At 45.3% G+C, this 20,199-nt stretch overlaps 1 protein-coding gene across 1 annotated transcript in view; it reads left to right on the top strand.

The window, feature by feature from the left end:
- Positions 1-18,831, top strand: part of EFNB1 (ephrin B1) — a 54,206-nt gene extending 35,375 nt beyond the window's left edge. The window contains exons 2-5 of the mRNA XM_040406249.1: positions 4,638-4,915; positions 10,837-10,929; positions 11,596-11,724; positions 13,996-18,831. Of these exons, the coding sequence (XP_040262183.1) occupies positions 4,638-4,915; positions 10,837-10,929; positions 11,596-11,724; positions 13,996-14,387 (892 nt within the window). The 3' untranslated portion in view covers positions 14,388-18,831. The remainder of the gene's footprint in view (positions 1-4,637; positions 4,916-10,836; positions 10,930-11,595; positions 11,725-13,995) is intronic.
- Positions 18,832-20,199: the final 1,368 nt, after the last annotated feature.

The raw sequence follows: 20,199 nt of genomic DNA, 5'->3' as shown, positions 1-20,199 counted from the left end.
TGAGATAACACGGCTTTAGAGACCCCAGCACAATCGTGGAAATCCTAAAACAAAAGCCAAGCCGGGACGTGAAAGGGATTTGTCAGGCAGAGACTGGGGGGTGTCCTTGTTCTCCCCCTCCCGGCGCACACACAACAGATTTCTTTCCCACCCCCAGTGGAGCCAAAGACCCTAAGGATATGCAGATTTCCCATTTTAATATTCATGAACTTGTCAGGCAGAGGTTCTTCCCTGGCAACTTACTTCTAACTTTCTTTTATTTAATTCCCATTGGCACTAGATGGAGAAACGAGCGACGGCCTGAACCATGGCAGAACTTTCCGCTGTGAAATAGTCTGCTGTGGTCTACAATATGGGAGCGTGCAGATCTGTAGATGTCTTCATTGCAGCGTCACCCTTGAGCCTTCATCTTCCTTAGGGATGCTGTCAGCAGGCTTATTTCTCTCCGTGTTTTGCGCGCAGGTCCACGCATGTCAACATGCACACATTAAACACGCATTTATCACACCGCTTGTGAATCCGGCCTATAAACAAAGCATTTCTTGTTTACCCAACTCGAAGGGATCATTTTTCAGACCTCACAAATCCCCTCTTCACCTTTCCCATCAGAAAACACCTCCCTGAACAATAAGAAAATTGGGGCCTGCCACCTGATAGCTCTCCCAAGGAACCGGGGAGAGAGGAATGTGCAGAGCTAACTGGCTCCTGTGAGACGCCCTTTGTGTTCTGTGTCTGAATTTGCCGGGGGACGCCCTGCCGAGGCTTTATGTCTTTCCCTGGAGACTGCAATATATATGTTTGTGTGTAGAAATATATCTTTTATATCGGCCCAGAAAGGCTGAGACCTTTGCTGTATGCTAATTACCTCAAACATTAACTTTCATACCCCTGAAGACTGCAGCTTTCATTGGTTGATGTATAGGGCAGAATTGTCGTAGATTGTGATGTCCAGCCTTAAGCTAGTTGACTCTGCTTTGCATCTTTTGTCTTGTTTGAACATACTCTTGATTGGTTTATCTGGTTGAACATTGGTTTATCTAGCAACCTCTTGTGGTCGTTCCATAGGATGCTGTGGGGTGGGCGCCCAATATATGAAATGGTCATTGTGACCACTCTGTTACACCAAATTTTCATATCCATGTGAGGTGATGGATGGTCACTGCTAGCGCAAATTGTCTACTTTTGTGGCCTGTTGAGTTGTTTGGTTTTCCAAACATATAGTTATCTAGAGGCCAATTGCCTCTTTCACACGAGCGTGATGGATTGCAAACGGAGCCAATCGGGGTACATTCAGTGGAACTCGCACCATTTTGCAAGCAAGTTCAGTCAGTTTTGTCTGCGATTGCGTTCAGTTATTTCCACGCGGGTGCAATGTGTTTTGATGCATTTTTCATGTGCGTGATAAAAAAAACTGAAGGTTTACAAACAACTTCTCTTAGCAACCATCTGAAAAACGCACTGCATCCGCACTTGCTTCCAGATGCAATGTGTTTTTCATTGAAGCCACTTTCACTTCTATGGGGCTAGGGCTGCGTGAAAAACGCAGAATATACAACATGCTGCGTTTTTCACGCAACGCAGAACTGATGCGTGAAAAAAAAAATGCTCATGTACAGACTCATTGAAATGAATGGGTCAGGATTCTGTGCGGGTGCTATGCGTTCACGTCACGCATTGCACCCGCGTGGAAAACTCGCTTGTGTGAAAGGGGCCTTACTTTTAGCTCATGAGTGACACACCGCTGAAATCAGCATTTCTGTCACTATTTTATGCTGCCCTCAGTGAGGTCAGCATAAAGTTGATGACTGGTTCCCTTTTAAGGCTGAATTTGGCCTCATTTATCTTCTACGCCACTCAAGTCGCAAAAATGTCACAATTCCCCACCAGGAAATCTTCAGGCGTACTTTTAAAGATAGAGACGTAAACCACATCGCACTTGCGTTAAAATCAGTATTGCTGTACACCATTTCAAATAGATGCACCCGCAGAAACCAAAGTGGTCTAAAACTGATGCAAAAAATGCTGTAAATGATAAATTCCCCCAGTATGTTAAACTAAAGGAACATGGTCTCTTGGAGGAGATGGTGTTTGCTGTAGAAGTTGTCAGATGGGAGAAGGGAAGTTCTGTGTCTGAAATGTGCATGTGGCGGCTCCCTCCTGCAGGAAACTGCTTCTGCTGGATCCAGGGGACTCTGGCAATCATATGGTTAAATATTTAGCAAGACCCTTTTTCTTGTAGACCTGTCTTTATTGGGGTGTAAATAAGAGCGTGTCCATAAGGCAGACATACATGCTGATGTCTGGGTACAGCTGTCTGCACAGAAACGTAGATATTTTCTCCTACTCTCATCAGGATTTCTTTGTATACCTAGAACAGGCATCCTCAAACTGCGGCCCTCCAGCTGTTGTAAAACTACAACTCCCACAATGCCCTGCTGTAGGCTGATACCTGTAGGCTGTTCAGGCATGCTGGGAGTTGTAGTTTTGCAACAGCTGGAGGGCCGCAGTTTGAGGATGCCTGACCTAGAAGCTCCCATTAGTGTTAGGCCTCATTCACACGACTGTTTTGGTCCGCATCGGAGCCGCAGTTTTTGCGGTTTGGATGCGGACCCATTCATTTCAATTGGGCTGCAGAAGATGCGTACAGCACTCCGTGTGCTGTCCGCATTCGTTGCGCCGTTCCGTGGTCCGCAAAAAAAAAAATATAACCTGTCCTATTGTCAGTTTTGCGGACAAGAATAGGCAGTTATATCAATGGCTGTCCGCGCAGTTCCGCAATTTGCGAAACGCAAACTAACGCCATCTGTGTTTTGCGGATCCGCAATTTGCGGCCCGCAAAACACACAACGATCGTGTGCATGAGATCTTACAGGGCTGTTCACACCAGCTTTTTTTTCCGGCAGAATTTAGCGTGGACGAAATTCCACTGTGGGCCGCATTATTTCTGCCTCCCGCTGTTTTCAGTGTGAGGCAGCACAGTAGAATATTGCTGAGTGGCGGTTTAAAGCTGCAAGCGTGCCAAAATTTTGCTGGAAAAAATGCAGTGTACACGGCCCTGTATGGTCCCATCAATCCCAGGTCTATTCTTCCGGTAAGTGCCACCCATATCAATCCGCTTCCTATTGTTTGCTCTATATATTGATTTACTGTTAGTTACAGGAGTTGGATAATGAAAGACTTCTCCCTAATCTCATGTTTGCTCCATTAGTTGAGCATGCCTCAATCATTGATGGCAGTGCCCCTGGGGCATTAATGCATAACCTTGGCCTTAAAGGGAATGTCACTGGAGACCTCACTATCCAACTGTTTGCATAGACTCCCTCTTTGATTGACAGGGCCAGACAGAGGCAAACAGCCAGGGAGGGGCTGGTCACAATGGATGGGAGGTTGGGTGCAACAAGAGCAATGGTGACTCCCTCATTGGTCTAATTTGCATATTAAAAAGTACCATAACTCCACAACGGAGCTTTGAATCAACAAAGAAAAACAACATTTTAATCAGGTGAATCACAGCTATGTGATTAGATAGGGAGGTCGCTGGTGACTCCCTTTAAACTTCATTATGGCTGTGCATTTTCAGAGGTATTTTGGATAATAATGCTCCTCCTGGGCATATGAAGTGTAGTAAATTCTTGGAGGTTCCTTACAGGTGTACCAGTTACTGGGCTGTTCTCCTGCGTGGAACAGCCTGGGGGTTCAGACCGCCTTCAGTGATTCACACGTGTACTTGTCTGAACATATAGGCTTGGCCACCTGAGACTCCACACTCGTTTCCTCATTCTTTTCTAAAATGTTCTTTTATTCCCTGTTAATTTCTCACATCAGGTTGTGACTTTCTCTCTATCCAGTTTATGGGCTGTGCAGGAAGGAGAGGCCAATAACTGGTATAATATATATCCAACCTTAAACTGGCCATACACGGTAGGTCTATATATCTGCCAGACCCAGCAGATTGGCCAACCATCTAATGTGTATGGGGTCTTCTGACTCTCCCGTTGATGGAAGAGCTTTAGAACTTCAACATGTCCGATGTTGGTGAGATAAGAAGCCACTGGAAGTGCGACTGCCTCCTACTCCCCTCTCCCCACCCATTACACATGGAGAGCTTGGTGTAAATGTGTACTGGGAAGATGGGACACGTGTCTGTAGGCAGATGTATGGCCATCCTCACCTGACCTACTTGGAGCAGCACAGGGGTGTCTCACTAATACTTTCAGTGCGATGCCAGCTGCCTGGAAGCCTGCGGCGCACACACACCCAGTCTCTCCACAGGTTTTGTTCATGTTGGGCGATATCCAAATGCCAAACCCTGTCTTACACTCCAGCAGTGGCTTGGCTTCTGTGCTCCCTGCTCCTACTTCCTTGCTGCAGGCACTTGATGTTTCCATTATGTATTTGATCTCAGCTTGGATGTTTCTTCACTCTGCACCTTCCTTCATGTGCCTTCATGAAAGGAAACCCATGTGTTTCAGGAGGCTGAAGGTTGGGTGGCGAGACATGTAATGAAAATGCAGGACGAAAGGTGTGATGTATGTGGGAAATGTCTGAAGGTGTGGTAACTGATGGAACTTACAGGGTGGCTGATGAAGAAACTGCCATCAAGATGAATTTCTAATGTCAGCTTTTGTTTCTTGCAGGTTTCTACCTGGAAAAGGCTTGATTTTATACCCAGAGATTGGTGACCGTTTGGACATTATTTGCCCCAAGGGGGAGCCATCACAGCCTTATGAACATTATAAATTGTACATGGTGCGCAAGGATCAGGCAGAGTCATGCAGTACAGTTATGGATCCCAATGTCTTGGTCACCTGCAACCAACCTGAGAAGGAATTTCGTTTCACCATCAAGTTCCAGGAATTTAGTCCAAACTACATGGGCCTAGAGTTCCGAAAAAACCAGGACTATTACATTACATGTAAGTCATTGCCTACATCGGGATGCCACCAGCTCAGTGTTGGGGCAGAAGTAATTCACAAGTATTGACCAGGATGGTTGTATATGTGGGGAATGTGGTGTAGACAGAGCAATGCTTTAGTCGGAGGGCTACACTCCTAGAAGATCCATATTTGTTGCAAGCGAATCTACAAAGCGGCCAAACAAGTTTGAGTTCTGCTCTGTGTCGGAAATATGCATGCACAGCAGTATGAGCGCATCTCGCGCATTCCCTTTAGTGGGGCTTGTGGCCTATTAAGTAGAAGGGTTTCTGCAGTTTAGGGTCAGAGAGAGGTTTATTGCAGCCCAGGGCGCTCCAATAATTATACTCTCTTCCCCACCCCTCGCAGTAGTAATTGTGTTCCTAAGACTGTGGGAACTGAATGAAAGGTGAATTTGTCAGTGTAATTTCTTTTTTGAGGTGTATTCATTTTATTTTTTTTCCAGCTAGTAAAAGTACTAAAAATTCTTGTATCTTAATGTTCTTGTACTGCGATCCTATTGTAGCCTGGGAAGAGCTACTTTTTCAGTGGCGCTTGATCCTTTAGGCTACTTTCACACTTGCATTGTTTTTCCGGTATTAAGATCCGGCAGAAGATCTTGACACCAGGAAAAAAACGTTTCCGTTTAGTCCTCATGAATTCTGAATGTAGAGATCTGTTGAGGAGGCATCATGTCTTCCATACCGGCAGCATTCTATTTTGTGAGAGGACAGAAAACCGCTACAAGCTGCAGTTTAGTGTCCGGTCATGAAAACGGCGGAAAAAGGATTCGGCACTGAAAACAATGTAAGTCAATGGTGACAGATCCGTGTTTTTTTTTTACATTGACTTTCAGTGTGTTTAGTCACGGATCCATTTTTTCCTTTCTGATGTTCAGAAAGCTGTTTAATTCTGGTATTGAGATCCTCTACTGGATCTCTGTACCGGATTTGGCAACATGTCTTGGCTACGTGGCGACTTGTGGCCATGTAAATGTTGTGCTGGCGGTCACTCCTCCTGGTGATTTATATGGTCGCGCAGAAGTACAGCCGATTTAGGATTTCAGTCCGTGCAGCTACGGTCACTTTTGGGTGTGATGTAGTAGCACAATATTGCGGTCTTATGTTACACGACTACAAGTTGCTGTGTAGCCAGACACTGCTGACGGAGTAGTGCAGAATTAACCCTCCTTGTTCTGATGACCACTTAGTCAGGTAATAGAAACCAGTCAGTCTGCACCGGTCACTTTTCCTTCTGTTTTTAAAATACTTACCTAACTTTTCCTCTACTTTTCAGTCACTGGGAAATTCCTTGAGGAGTAGACTGTAAACTGTCTCCACCCAGGCTTCCTGCCATCTTTGTATTGCTAGAAGTAGGCGTCTGCTGCTTTTTATTCCATGTTCTCCATGAGGTTCTCATGTTGTCGGACATTACGTTTTATGCATGAACATTCTCCATGTATTTTTTTGTCACTACTTGAGTGAGGAGAGCCTTAAAGGACACGTTCCCAGCATGTGACACATTGTGCCCTGTGTCTTGAAATAGTCGATACTTGATGTGGGCCAGATGGAGCGAGTAATGCAGCTCTACTTATGAAGGGAAGCATGTTCACTGACCCAGTCATGCCAGTTCTCACCGCTGGGATTCAGAGCTCGCAGAGCATGAAATGGCAGAGCAAGGCTTTGCACAGAGACCTATCTGGTGCCGGTCCTTGCCGGGCGAAGGCGAGCAGGTTTGCTTTAGGCTTATTCATTATTTCTGAACATTTTTCGTGTTCTGCTAGACTGGTGGAAACAAAAGACCAATAGCCATTGCAGTCACCAAATGTGGTTTTGCTGCTTTCTTGTCACATTCTGCATTTTTCTATAAAATGGCTTGCTTTCCAGAATTTGCCCCCACCCCCCTTCAAATCTCTCTTCTCCTCGTGTTTCATTGTCCTTTTTCTTCAGCCCCAACCCCTGGCACTCGTTGGCTGGCGGGCCTGAATGTATGGGAGAAATCTTTCACAGCAGTTCACATCTGGAAGTTTTTGGTCCTCAGCTGGCAGGCGAATTGTGTTCCGCACATTCTGTGGGTATCAGAATCCAGAAAGTGGCCACTGAAATTCTCCTAACCTAGTCTCCCTTCTATCAGCATGCTCTGTCCTTGCTTCTTTATGCTGTTCAGTTTTCTAGCACCCCTACGTCATAGGATCCCCTGGCCATGCTTGTGAGGTGTACACCGGATGGAAGTGGGCCAGGTTATTGGCATTACTGGAGCACTCTACCTTCATCTAGAATGCTATGCTCTCCTATAGACTTGGTCACCAGCATCCGTTTTCTCAAAGTACTGTTAATTGAGACCCTGTTCTCTTTTCTCTGTCTGGTATCTGCATTATCTTGAGTGCTTTGTGTTCCTCTGGAATGGCTTCCTCCTGCAGATCACCTTTCTGGAGTCCACACACTTATCTCCCCAGCCTTTCTTCAAGAACACCGAGCATTGTTCAGCAGCTGATAGGCGAGTCCTGTGACCTGCAGAATGGCATTTACTGTGCCCGAGGAAGTGGTCAAGGCCCTGCCTGGTCCATATGTCCCTCATGTCACATCTGTGATCCAAACGGCCACAGTGAAGATCAATCTTAAAAGCAGGAGATACACAAATGGAATATGAAAAGCTTGTTCTGTCTGCCTGGTCCCGGCGCTGCGGTCTCTCCACTTTCCAGTAGCTGTGTACAGAATTGCTTCTATTCATAGTGCCTCCAGTCATTCTTGTGGTGTTTGACCCCCTCTACCCTCTCCCTCCGCAGACCTCACATTGTGTTTCTGTGGAAAGGAGGGTGAAAATAACTTTCATTCCATCCGGGTTTGCTTTCCCATATTTGGGGCTTGGGTTGAGTATTGTGTGACTAGAGCTGGGAGGGCAGTGCCAATCAGAGGCTGGCGCAGAGGACTCCCAGTCTGCACACTGGAAAGTGATCACTTCCTAACATTGCCCAAGAAATCCAGTCAGTCGGCTTCCTCACCCGCAACTGGGACTCATCTGGGAAGAGCGCTGTAATGTCACTGTATTAGGCCTCTGTCATCGCACTTTTAAGGTGACTTTCCCACTAAAATAAGTGATGACCTTTCATTTAGTTGTCTTTAATGTTTCTGTGACTACAAGAAGTCATGATTGCTACTATTATAGGGATATTTATACCCAGCTTTCCCAGAGCCTTGAACAGAAACATAGCTGTAGTTATACAACGAGCGGCAGAAATAAAATGACATGGAGGTGCCACGTTTCCTGCCGTCCCCATATGTAAGGGGTGGCGCTGATCCTCAGCATGTGCATGCAAATGTTAATTTCCCCAAATAACACTGCCCCCATCAAAGAGGACCTGTCAGATTTGTAACATTCACCTTGAAATGACCATTCCAGATAATTCTGTAGAACTGTGTTCATTCCTCTGTTATTCCTCCTAGAAATGTATGATTATATTGACAAATTGATGTTACCATTTCTGATGCCAGAAGGGTGCCCCCCCCCCCCTTACTTATTCTGCCACTGATGTTACTGATTGGTTAATGTTAAAGGGTGCAGGGACACACCACCAACTGGTAACACCCAGTTGTCAATTTATTAATAAATTAATGTGAGGAATAAGTGACAATAATTACATTATGAGGAATACAATCTCTTACTAAGAGGAGGAGACGGGTTCTCTTTAAATCCCATTTGCACATATCGGCTATTGTTAGGAATCGTAGGCTTTTGAGAACTACCTGGTATAAATCCATAAATGATGATAAAACCGCATAGTGGCCACAATCAAATAAAAATCTGGTGGTGACTGTAGAATTGTAGTAATTCTTGCTTTTCTGTGGTCTGAGGACTCGTGAGGTGTAAATGCAGCCTGCCATATGATGTGTACTGGCCGCACCAAAAGGATGTCTTCCATGTGCAAATAGGAAACATTCCCGTATGTGAGAAGAAAAACAGAAGCCGAGGACATTAGGGCGGTCGGCTGCTTATTCTGCCCCCGCTGCTAATAATCCCCCTTCCATGGGCCTGCTGGTTTTGCCTGGAGCCTTCCGATGCTTTATATTTCTTTTCTTTCTCCAAACCCCATGATCCCGCTTCCCAGACTGGGACAGAGGTTTAATTTCCTGTGCGGGGGAATCCTGCAGCGCTTGGGAGGAGACGCTCCAGTTAACCCTCTGTGTGCCTGGCCACGTTACGATAAGTTGATGCATTGGCCGGGAATCATTTGTAAACTTGCAGCGATCACATGGCTTCACACCTAGGCCTCTAGTAACTCAGGGGGACATAGACCCTTAAGGGCTGAAGGTGTTTCTCTCATGGTTTCATCTTGATACACACTGGGCCTCATTATCCTAGTAACCAGTCCTGATCTGCGGGCACCAAGCCAGCTTTTCTCAGACACATGGGTCACAGGGCACTTTCTTTTTCCATTGATCTGTTTTCACTGCTCTGCCAGGGTTAAGCTGCTATTACTATATATTGTGCTAACAGAAGTCATGTTCAAAAATGAGCGTCCTTCATGGTTTACCTCCTAGTTGCCATGAATAAGGCACACATCTGAGACTTCCCCAGACCCTCACTCAGATCGGGGAGATAAGTATCGGCGACATTGGATTTGATCATCCCCAATCCTTTTGTTCTCGTACATAAGCTACTGCCTGAGGAGGCTGATGGCAGCCTTCTTCCTATTGAGGACACCTACGGGAATACGTATGTTTGGCTCACCCCTTCTCCATTAACAAGTGCATATTGGTATGAGCCAAGCATGCATGTGCATGGAAGGATTGTGTGAGATGGCGGTCATGGTCTGACAGCTATCTCAATATCTTGTGTACGACTAGCCTGAGCCCTGTGGCATCTTGAGATCTGTCTTCACAGAACCCATGACTGATCCATTTTTATTTCTCCATTGGATTATAATGGGGCAGCCAGGTATCGGGTGTTATTTTTCCTGGATACTGCATCACGATGCACCATTCTGACCAACAAAGATACCCTCATGTACGGGTGGCATCTCTCACGTGAAGCCAGTGGAGCATGTTGCTCTGTGGAGTGTCATTTTGCCCTAGTGATCAGTGGGGTCTTGGCTCAGGAGCATATTATTCCTCCTAGCCAAAAAGTGTCGTCTTGTTCACTTCATTCAATTACCTTTTTTGTATTGAATAAACATGTATGTTGAGAAACTTTACGTCAGGTGTTTGCTAGCAGGGGCTGTGAGAAGTCGGCTAGGTTACATCGTTTTCCGATTCACATTTGTATGCGCATTCCTTGCAGGTGTGGCCATATAACCACTTTTATGGAATGTCTGCTCTTATAAGACGTCTAAAGGGGGGCAACTAGTTAAACATTACAATGTGGTATTTTATCCATAAAATGCTCAAGGAATGAAATCTACTGCCGAGTAAATGCCTGGCTTTATTGTAAAAGCCGTTTAGACGCTTGCGTTAATATCCCTTTTGATGTGAATGAGCAGACTCTTGACAATATTGGATAAGTCTATGCTCTTCCCAGGCCTGCAGGCACTTAGAGGGAGGGTCTCATTCTGCTGAGATGACTTCTTCCTATACTAATCCAATAACAAGCCCTAACACTCAGATATCTCAGTTCATGAGTCTTTGTAATTGTTAATGTGGTAATGAATGCACTTCTCTCTGGATGTATCTGCGGTCACTGGGGGTGGAAATAGACAATCAGTAGAGGGGTATACAAAGGACAATGTTCTATTTTGTCCTTGGCCAGCAGCAGGCAACATGGCTGTTGTACTGCTGTAAACCCATAAGTCTCAGGTGGCCCCAATGTGTGACAGATAATCTATACAAAACCTGATGAGACCAAGAGTTGTTGGGTCTAGGACTGCTGTGATATTCTGGTTTGATTTCCTCAAGTCATGATGGTCTTATTTTTTTTTTTTACACTGCAGCTACTTCCAATGGAACGCTACAGGGTCTTGAGAATCGGGAAGGAGGGGTATGCCATTCACGATCCATGAAGATCATCATGAAAGTCGGACAAGGTATAAAACAACTGATCAAGTTTCTTTGCCAGGAACTTGAGTTTTAGAGTTGAGCGAATTGCGTTTATGGATTTCCTTACCACAGACCATAACGCAATTCTATGACTGCCTTCATAATAGAAGTCTATGGCCTGCGTAACGGATCCGTCCTGTTTCCGTTATGCAGGAGAGGACTCCCCTGCATAACGGAAACGGGACAGATCAGTTTTGCAGTCCATAGACTTCTATTATTACGGAATGCCTCTAAAGGCATTCCGTTATGCATTCTGTCATAGCATTGCGTTATGGTCCATGGTAACAGAATCCATAACGCAATTCTGCTTTTACCACCTAATAAAGTGTGAACGAATTTCAAAATATGAAATTCGCTCATCTCTATTGAGTTTAGATAGTGTTAAGAAGTAACACAAAATGTTGTTGTAATACGAGGTTGTCAGATTTTCAACTTTACATCTTAAAATATGATAAATCCAAATACACCTATTACAGGATGAACCTTTCCTCCTGATCTGACATTATTTGCAAAAGTCAAGGTGCATTCAGTTGATGTTCATGACAAACGTGTTCCACGAATTTTGACAACTATGTTGAGCTCACATTATGAACTACAATTTCCTCTTGAATGCTATTGGCAAAAGTTTTGATGTTCTAAAACTCTGTTTACAGATCCAAATGCAGTATTACCAGAGCATGTCACCACTAGCCGGCCAGGCAAAGAAGTGGATAATACTGGGAAGATGGCAACACCTGGACCATGGAACAATGGATTTGAGGGAGAAGACCATGGGAAGCCAGGTGAGATACAAATAACTACCTGTGATATGGCACGTACATGGAGAAACTACTGTTCACCAATCCTGTCACAATTGTAAAGTAGAATTGGCTGAACGTTGCAGTACAGTGTAGGTACTAAGCTTTGGGTGGTCATGGGATGGATCGTTTTACCACATGGTCCTTCTCCGTTCCTGGCTGTTCCTGCAGTCAGATAATAAGTTACTTGTGAAACGTATGAAAGATGTTAACAAATGTGCCTAAAAGTTACTGCTTCCATCTTTGTGTTGTACCTCGATATAATCCTATTGGGTTCTTTTATAGTTACAGGACGCAAAGGATTTTTATGATTCCCCCCCCCCCCCCCCCCCCCCCAGTAAACGGTTAATCTTTTGCCTGTTTTTTAAATTGCAATATGTAGTAAGTGTGGAAATTGCTGCACATTTTGCATGAAAAGCTATAACGTTAATATTGTCCTTGGATGTAATTAGATTATTGTTTACAGTATTTTATAGATCCGCCATAATAGAAGCTATTCGCCATTTAAATGCTGTCCTGCCGCTCTTTTAAAGGGCTTTTCCAGGCTTTTAATATTGATGACCTCTCCTCAGGAGAGGTCTTTAATATCAGATCTGTGGGGGTCCGACACCCAAAACCCCCTCCGATCAGCTGTATGAGGAGAAGGTGTGCATGTGCCATCTGCTGTCTCTCTTCCTGCTAGGGATCGACTGATTATCGGTTTTACCGATATTATCGGCCGATATTGAGGATTTTGAACGTTATCGGCATCTATTTTGCCGATATTCCGATAACGTATTGGGAACACAGAACGCGCTGCTCTCAGCGCGTTCTGTGTTTCCTCCGCAGCACAGGGGAGAAGGAAGCAGTGTCTCCTCCCCCTGTGATGCTGCTGCCGCTGCCTCCAATGACAGGACGGAAGACAAGAGGAGGGGAGGGGCTGTGGCCGCTGCGCCACCAATGAAGATGAGTCTTTCATTAATTCATATACAGGAGGCGGGAGCTGGCTGCAGAATCACATAGCCGGCTCCCGACCTCTATGAACGGCAGCTGCGGTCCGCGGTAGTTAACCCCTTAGGTGCCGCGGATCGCAGCTACCGCTCATAGAGGTCGGGAGCCTGCTATGTGACTCTGCAGCCAGCTCCCGCCTCCTGTATGTGAAAGAGAGGTATCTTCATTGGTGGCGCAGTGCGCTTCCCCCCCCCCCCCCCTCAAGCCCCCTAGTATTAATCATTGGTGGCGCAGTGCGCCCCCCACCCCCATCCCAATAGTAAAAACATTGGTGGCAGTGCGCCCCCCCCACCCAGTATTAATCATTGGTGGCAGTGGCCACAGGATCCCCTCTCCCCTGCTCCTCCGATCGGAGCCCCAGCTGTGTAAGCCTGGGGCTCCGATCGGTTACCATGGCAGCCAGGACGCTATTGAAGCCCTGGCTGCCATAGTCAGCTCCATGCTGCTGTGTGCACAAAGCACAGAGCAGCAGGGACAGTGTGAGATCCTATTCACCCTGATAGAGCTCTATCAGGGTGAATAGGACAAGGGTTCTAGTCCCTAAGGGGGCTAAAAGTTAGTAAAAAAAAAACACAAAAATATTAAGTATAAATGAAAAAGATTTACAAAAAAAATAAAATACACGTTAACAATAAACATTAATTTTCAGCAGATTTGTGTAGGAAAAAATTTTTTCCCTCAAAAATAAAAATACCCAGAATATCGGTAAAAACTATCGGCCTGAAAGTTGACAAATTATCGGTATCGGCCCTAAAAAATCAATATTGGTCGATCCCTACTTCCTGCTCACTGCTGCTATGCCTTCTCTTCATACAGCCGATCGGTGGGGAAGCCAGGATTCGGACCCCTGCCGATCTGATATTGATGACCTGTCCTGAGGAGAGGTCATCAATATTAAAAGTTCAGAAAACCACTTTAAATGTCCTTTACATTGGCTGATGGAGGGACGAATTATCCTCATCCCCCACACTTTTACCTTATGTCAGCAGAACGTCCCCAGTTTACTGGAGATTTGTGGCCGACGCACATAAATTATACCGTTGGCTTTCAAACCAGCATCTGCCCATTGTTTCCTGAAGGCCAGCAGATTTATGCCCACCAGTTGTTGGAAAGAGTGTTCGTCCACACAGTCGTTGTCTGTAAACCGGCTCAATCATCTGTCCATGTAAAAGGGCCCTTTGTCTGTATTAGTCGTGATGTAAATCTGCTGGGTTTTTTGGTTCCTTTTGCCATGCTCACCCCAATCTTCATGTACTTCTCTTTCAGATACTGTGAACCAGGCGGATAGACCTTCCTCTGGAGGCGGTGTTGATAACTTCTTCAGTTCTAAAGTGGCTGTATTTGCCGCCATTGGCGCGGGATGCGTCATTTTTATTCTCATCATCATCTTCCTAGTAGTTTTGCTTATCAAGATCCGAAAACGGCACCGCAAACACACTCAGCAACGGGCAGCTGCCCTATCTCTTAGCACATTGGCTAGCCCTAAATGCAGTGGAAATTCTGGCACTGAGCCAAGTGACATCATCATCCCTCTGCGGACTACAGAGAACAATTACTGCCCACACTATGAGAAGGTGAGCGGGGATTATGGACACCCTGTGTACATTGTACAAGAGATGCCACCTCAAAGCCCCGCAAACATCTATTACAAGGTCTGAGAAGAACTGTGACAACTCATCCTGCGCCCCATCAGTGGGATGGCCAATCCAAGCACCAGGAGCACAGGCCAAAGGTCACTCTGCATTACAGGACTCTGGGAGACGGAGCAATAAGACTAACTTTCCCTATGTTAGGTATTTTTATATAGTTTGCCCCATTGTTCTGCTCCCTTTCCTGTCCAGGGGAGGGTGGTTTGGATATGCTCCTGTCTGCACTTTGCACACCTGCCGTGGTTAACCCTTACTTGACAAGCAAGGGCAGTCTGAACTGTCTTCCACGATTCATGTTGTGGAGGCACAATGATGCAGGTAGTATTGATGGCTGTGACTTCAGTATTCAGCAAAGCAGTGGCCCATGTCATGGTAGCAGAGGGGTTGACATACGCTTAGTAAACTTTGTAAAATTGCGCTGGAAGCCCTGATGTTACATCTACTGTACCCGGTTGTGAATGACAAGCTTTTAATGGCATAGTAGGGCACAGTGATGGGAAGCCCCACCAGGGCCCTGTCTGTGTTCTGTTCCTGAGTGGTATAATTTTGTGTGTCTGACTCTTTTCCAGTTTAAACCCACCCTGGCTTACTTGACTAAGCCCTCGGTGGGTTGTAACCATTCAGCCACGCATGCACACACTACCTGCACACTGGTACACACAAAGCAAGCTACCTGTGAACACATATATGCACTTAATTGCACACTCCTTTCAGTTGGTTGCATCACCAATACCGCCCACTGGTCTCATTACAATGAAATTACTGACGACATGGATGCAATGATTACAGCTTGTACGTGCTGGATCCAGTTTTGTGGCAATCACCTGACTGCACAAAGAAATATTCAGGATAATGACTGACCTATACGAGTGAACTATGCCCAATGTAAATGAAATCTTATTTTTTCTAAGGGAACTTGGTCCCATATGTTCTCAGTGAGTAGAAGTAACATTCATGCCCTATATCAATGTGGCTGTAAGTGACCAGGGAGGGTTCTGTTCTCAGTTGTTACATTGGTTCTACTCCCCTGATTTGGCAATTTGCTACCTGATTACTGGTGACCTTTTTGTCATTATTTACCCGCTGGAGTTAATGCCACCCATAGTGCGGCAGTATTATGTTCACTCAGGAACTTGCATGTTGCTGTAGCATCAGTTGAGGGTGTAGATGCTCATACCGTGGTCACCCAGAGTTCCTCCAGTAGGCTCTAATAGATAATTTATATTTGCATCTGTGCCGCAGACTCGTATGGTTTTCATCTGAATAGTGCAGTACAAATGACTCAGTCTACAAAAATGTAATTCACATTGGTGAAAAAGCTAGTGTGGTCCTCGAGTCTGGGACACGTGTGGTAGCTGCAGTCTTGACGACATTTCTGCTTTATGCACCTTTGTGTGATGATTAATTGCAGACTGAGTTCAGCCTTCCACCAGTGACCGTGCCACCCGGCTACATGGCGCTGATGGTGACATTGGGGTTATGGTCTGGGGTAGGACTTGGAAGGGTTCTCCTATTAGGGCAGTTACACTATTTCGGACCACAGTAAGCAGACCGTGTGGGGTGCACACTCCTGTGCTGTGGTCCTGATATTGATATTTATTACAGCCTTTGGGAGGGCGCACTCTGTGGAGGCCAACTACCCTCCTGCCGTATGGAATATACGCCACAAATACAAATCTATGGGGACCACCACTTACCTAGAAGTATTTATGCAAATATCCAGTCATTCACATAACACACGTTTCTCCTGCCCTCGGCTTACTCTTTCTGGTATCGGCCGCGTAGTTTTGCTAATGGCTGTCCTGCACTTCTTCACCCCTCGTGTCACTTCTATCTCTGGATCTAGCATTGTTCTTTCACCACTTTCCCACCTCGTATCTTCTCTCCACATCCACCACCTTTCTCATTTTTTTTCTTTTTTTTTTTTCTTCTAGAACTTTTCTCTCCATCAGATGCTTCTCCTCCTTTTTTTGCATGTCTAATATTCTTAGCATATTTGGCTGACACGAAGAATTCTTGTAACAAGGTGGATACAACTGCCTTTTTCCTTGACATGTCTTGGTGTGTTATTTTTTTTTTTTTACTATTTGCAGACCTTTTACATACACTCTTGTATACTGACACTTGCATATACTTGTTCGCTCCTCCGCACTGAACACACCCTGTTGTAAATCCTGTCATGGAAGGGTTTCCTACACGCTTGCCTGAGCGCAGCAGTCGAGTCAGGACATGTGCTGCATGTCTTACTTCCCTCTGCTGCTTTCTGGCATGTAGGATCCAACCACATTGGAGTGTGTACATAATTCTATACACGAGTCTCCGTGCCAGATACTTATACCCTCGTTCACTCCAGGGACATCTGGACCATCCACCTCAGGTGGTTGTTTCTTTCCCTTGGTCTTCTGATGTCAGACATTCACCCCCCAAGGTACAGAGCAGGACCTATGAATTGTGAGGCCCTGCATGGAGTGCAGGGTTTGCCGTGTACCTCTTGCCATAACTACCTGCCTTGCTAGTGGCGCCTCCAGCACATTTCCATATACCCCCCGGGGCAGTGCCCTGTTTTACATTCTATGCAGAGTAGGATCTGGTGTCCCTTTTGTATTGAGGCAGATTAAGGGCTTGTGTGCTGTAAGGCGGCAGCTGTCTGTCTGCTGGAGAGGGGCTCTGAGACACTCCGTCTCTAGGGACAAGGCCTTAAAATAGAATCTCAAAAGCACCACGCGCTCAGCCCTCCACCTCATGTTTGCATTTGGCACCGTTCAGTTTCAATGTTAATATTTTCTTTTTAAATTTTTCTTCCGAGTTGGACCTGCTTTTTTTTTGTTTTGTTGTTTTTCGGAGCAGGCCAAAGGTGCGAATTGCTTTTAAGCACATGACATAAGTACTTCTGTAAAGTTCGGCTCTCTTCCCTACTTTATTTTATGGTTTCTGTACATACGCAATCCCCTGTCATTATTCCTATTTTATAATGTTTTGCCGATTTTGCTCCTGCACATTATCTTAGGTTAGGAGCGGTTCAGATTCTGAAATATATAGAAAATGTCCTACCAGTCGCCCTTTTACAAACCACTTCATTGTCTGGACTTCTCAGATCTGCAGCAATGTGTTTTTTCTTTCATCTTACATGAGCCCCATTCCTTCTCCTCACGCTCTAAACACCATGTACATATGTGAAAAGAAAAGGTGAAATTAAAATTTATTAGCACCTTTTTTTTTTTTTTTTTTTTTTAAATTTTCCAGATGGATTTTCCTCCTGTACCTTAAGAGATTAACTTTGATATTTTTTGTAAATTAATGTGTTTTTGAGACAAATACTGTAAAGCTGTTTTTGTATAAACTCCAAATTTATTTTCATTTTGTTTTCTTAGTAAGAAAAAAAGTTTTTTGGAAACCTAAATCCAATTGCATATCTATTCATATCATGAAAGCATCCACGAGTCACCCCGACAATGTATTCATAGGATAAGAAGCCTCTTTGGTAGTAATTCTTCAGACTGTTCTTAATAATAGCAGAGGAAATCCACCCAAATGTAGCTGTCAAAGTCTCAAACTGGTCTTGTTAACCCTTACATCAATGGTAATTCTGGCTGACCACCCACTGAAGACTACAGCTTGGGGCTCCAGTTGTGTGTGGAAAATATGCATTTTACAGTGGCAGCAACGTGGATTAGATTCTAAGAACACCTCATCCACGTGCTGTGAGACTTCTGCAGCAAAATCCGCACACAACTTTGCCCTGCAGATTTAACCCCCGCAGCATGTGCATTTATGCTGCGGATTTCACCAATGTGGCAAACCCTCAGTGTTTGTGCTATGAATTACCCAACTTAAAGGGGTTATCCTGGAAAAGATAAAGATGTATCTTCAAGATGGGTCATCATTATCACATTAGTGGGGGTCCAAGTCCCAGCACCGTGCTGATCAGCTGTTTCAGGCAGTTGCTGCGCTCACTGGAGCTCCGGTGATTAATACAGGCTCCTGGAAGCTTTCCAAGGACAGCGCCGTACATCCTATAGTGGCAGTGTTTGGTATTGCAGCTGTGCCCCATTGACTAGAATGGGGCTGAGCTGCAACTAGGCCATGTGACCGATGTATGGTGATGTCACATGGCCTAGGAAGAGGCTCAGTCTGCCCTTTTCTAATAGCAGCTGATCAGCGGGGGTCGCACCTCTGCAGATCTAATATTGATGACCTATCCTAGTGATAAGTTATAAATATCCTTTTCTGGATAACCCCTTTAATGGCGCAGATTCTGCTGCTGCAGAGAATCCACAGCCGACCCATCAGATGTGCAAGCACCCTAAAGGGTTAACTTTGTTTTCAATGACAATAATGTACTGAATCCAAAACCTGCAAGACCCTGGGAGTCATTTACAAAGGATCAGTATTGTACAACCTTGGGCTCTTGCACTTTGTTATTTTGAAGGACCTCTACCTCATATGGGGCAGATGACGTGGTCTTAAAGAAAAACGGCCTTTGTTGCCCATAACGACCAATCACAGCACAGCTTTTATTTCTTAATAGTGCTCTTGAAGTATGAAAGTTGGGCTCCGCTTGGTTGCTATGGCCAACCAAGACCGCTTTTCTTTTAGACCGTTTCCGGTCTGCCATATTGTTCGACTAGTGGTTCATCTTCGGCTTCTCCCCAGTTTGGATATTAATGTATAAATCACTCATCTGTTTGTAAGTGACCCCTGCGGCTCTATACAGAGACATATCCTTCGGTGGCTTCACCTGCATGGCACAGCTGGCGCTACACCGCGACTTCTGCCGAGCAATAGTGCTGCCTCAGATTTATGAATTGGTCTGAAAGGAAAACCACTGCTCATAGCAATCAGTCACAGAACAGCTTTCAGTTTGGATGAAAGCAGCGGTGTGGCTGCTATGGGCAGCAAAGAAGTGTTTCTTTATGACCGGTACCCTAAATCTGCCCAATTGTCGTCATTTTTCCCTCACGACTTTTGCGGCATGGGAACTGGCACTGACCGATTCCCTACAATAGTCTTAACTTCACGCCACCTTAATGCGTTTCAATGGACTGTAGGAATGCACGCTGAGCAGTCTTTCTGTATCGCCTCGGGCTAACGCAGGACTGTCTTCTGTGCCCGGTCATCTAATGGACTGCTGGACAGAAGGAAAATGGAATCTGACCAATGGGACAATACAAGTGAACGGCCTATACCTTCAAGGGGCTGAAAGGGTTAATAGAAAATATCCTGAGCAATAACTGCAAATGTCCAGAATAATCAAAACTTCCAAAGGTTTTAATCGTGTAATACAGTTAAGCCACAACCTCTTCTCTGAAGTCTGCGAGGGATTAATATGTAATCGTATTCCCCCGGAGTGAGGCGGACTGTGCACAATCACTTCCCTGTTCCCAATTTAGGTCTGTTAAATGTGTGTGTATGTGCGTGTGTTCAGCTAAGGGTTAAGACCAGGGCAGGACTGTAATATTTGCTGCATCTCTCAGGCAGTGGAGGGTGGGCAGCTTCCTTGTCTCTCCTCTGTAGCCCCTTCTAGCTTTGCAGTCACCAGTACCACAGACTAGGACACAGTTAAGCAATGGTAGGATAAACACTTTTATAAATATATATATATTTTATTTTTGGTTTACTTTTTGGACTGTGCCTTGTAAACCCTGGATTCTCGGACGGAGCTCATGGTTCCACCCTGCTATGCACGCCATTTCATGTCCGAGGCCTCTCCACCGGGAATGCTTGACTCATATCGCCTGGTGTGGGAGGCAGGGTTCGACTCCATCACACTTAGAGCTTTCCGTGCACACATTCAGTTTTCACTGTAATCCACGTCCTCCGG

This window comes from Bufo bufo, chromosome 8 (genome assembly GCF_905171765.1).
Source record: "Bufo bufo chromosome 8, aBufBuf1.1, whole genome shotgun sequence".
Lineage (NCBI taxonomy): Eukaryota > Metazoa > Chordata > Amphibia > Anura > Bufonidae > Bufo > Bufo bufo.
The sequence above is the reverse complement of the archived record's forward strand: the minus strand, read 5'-3'. Positions and strand labels throughout refer to the sequence as shown.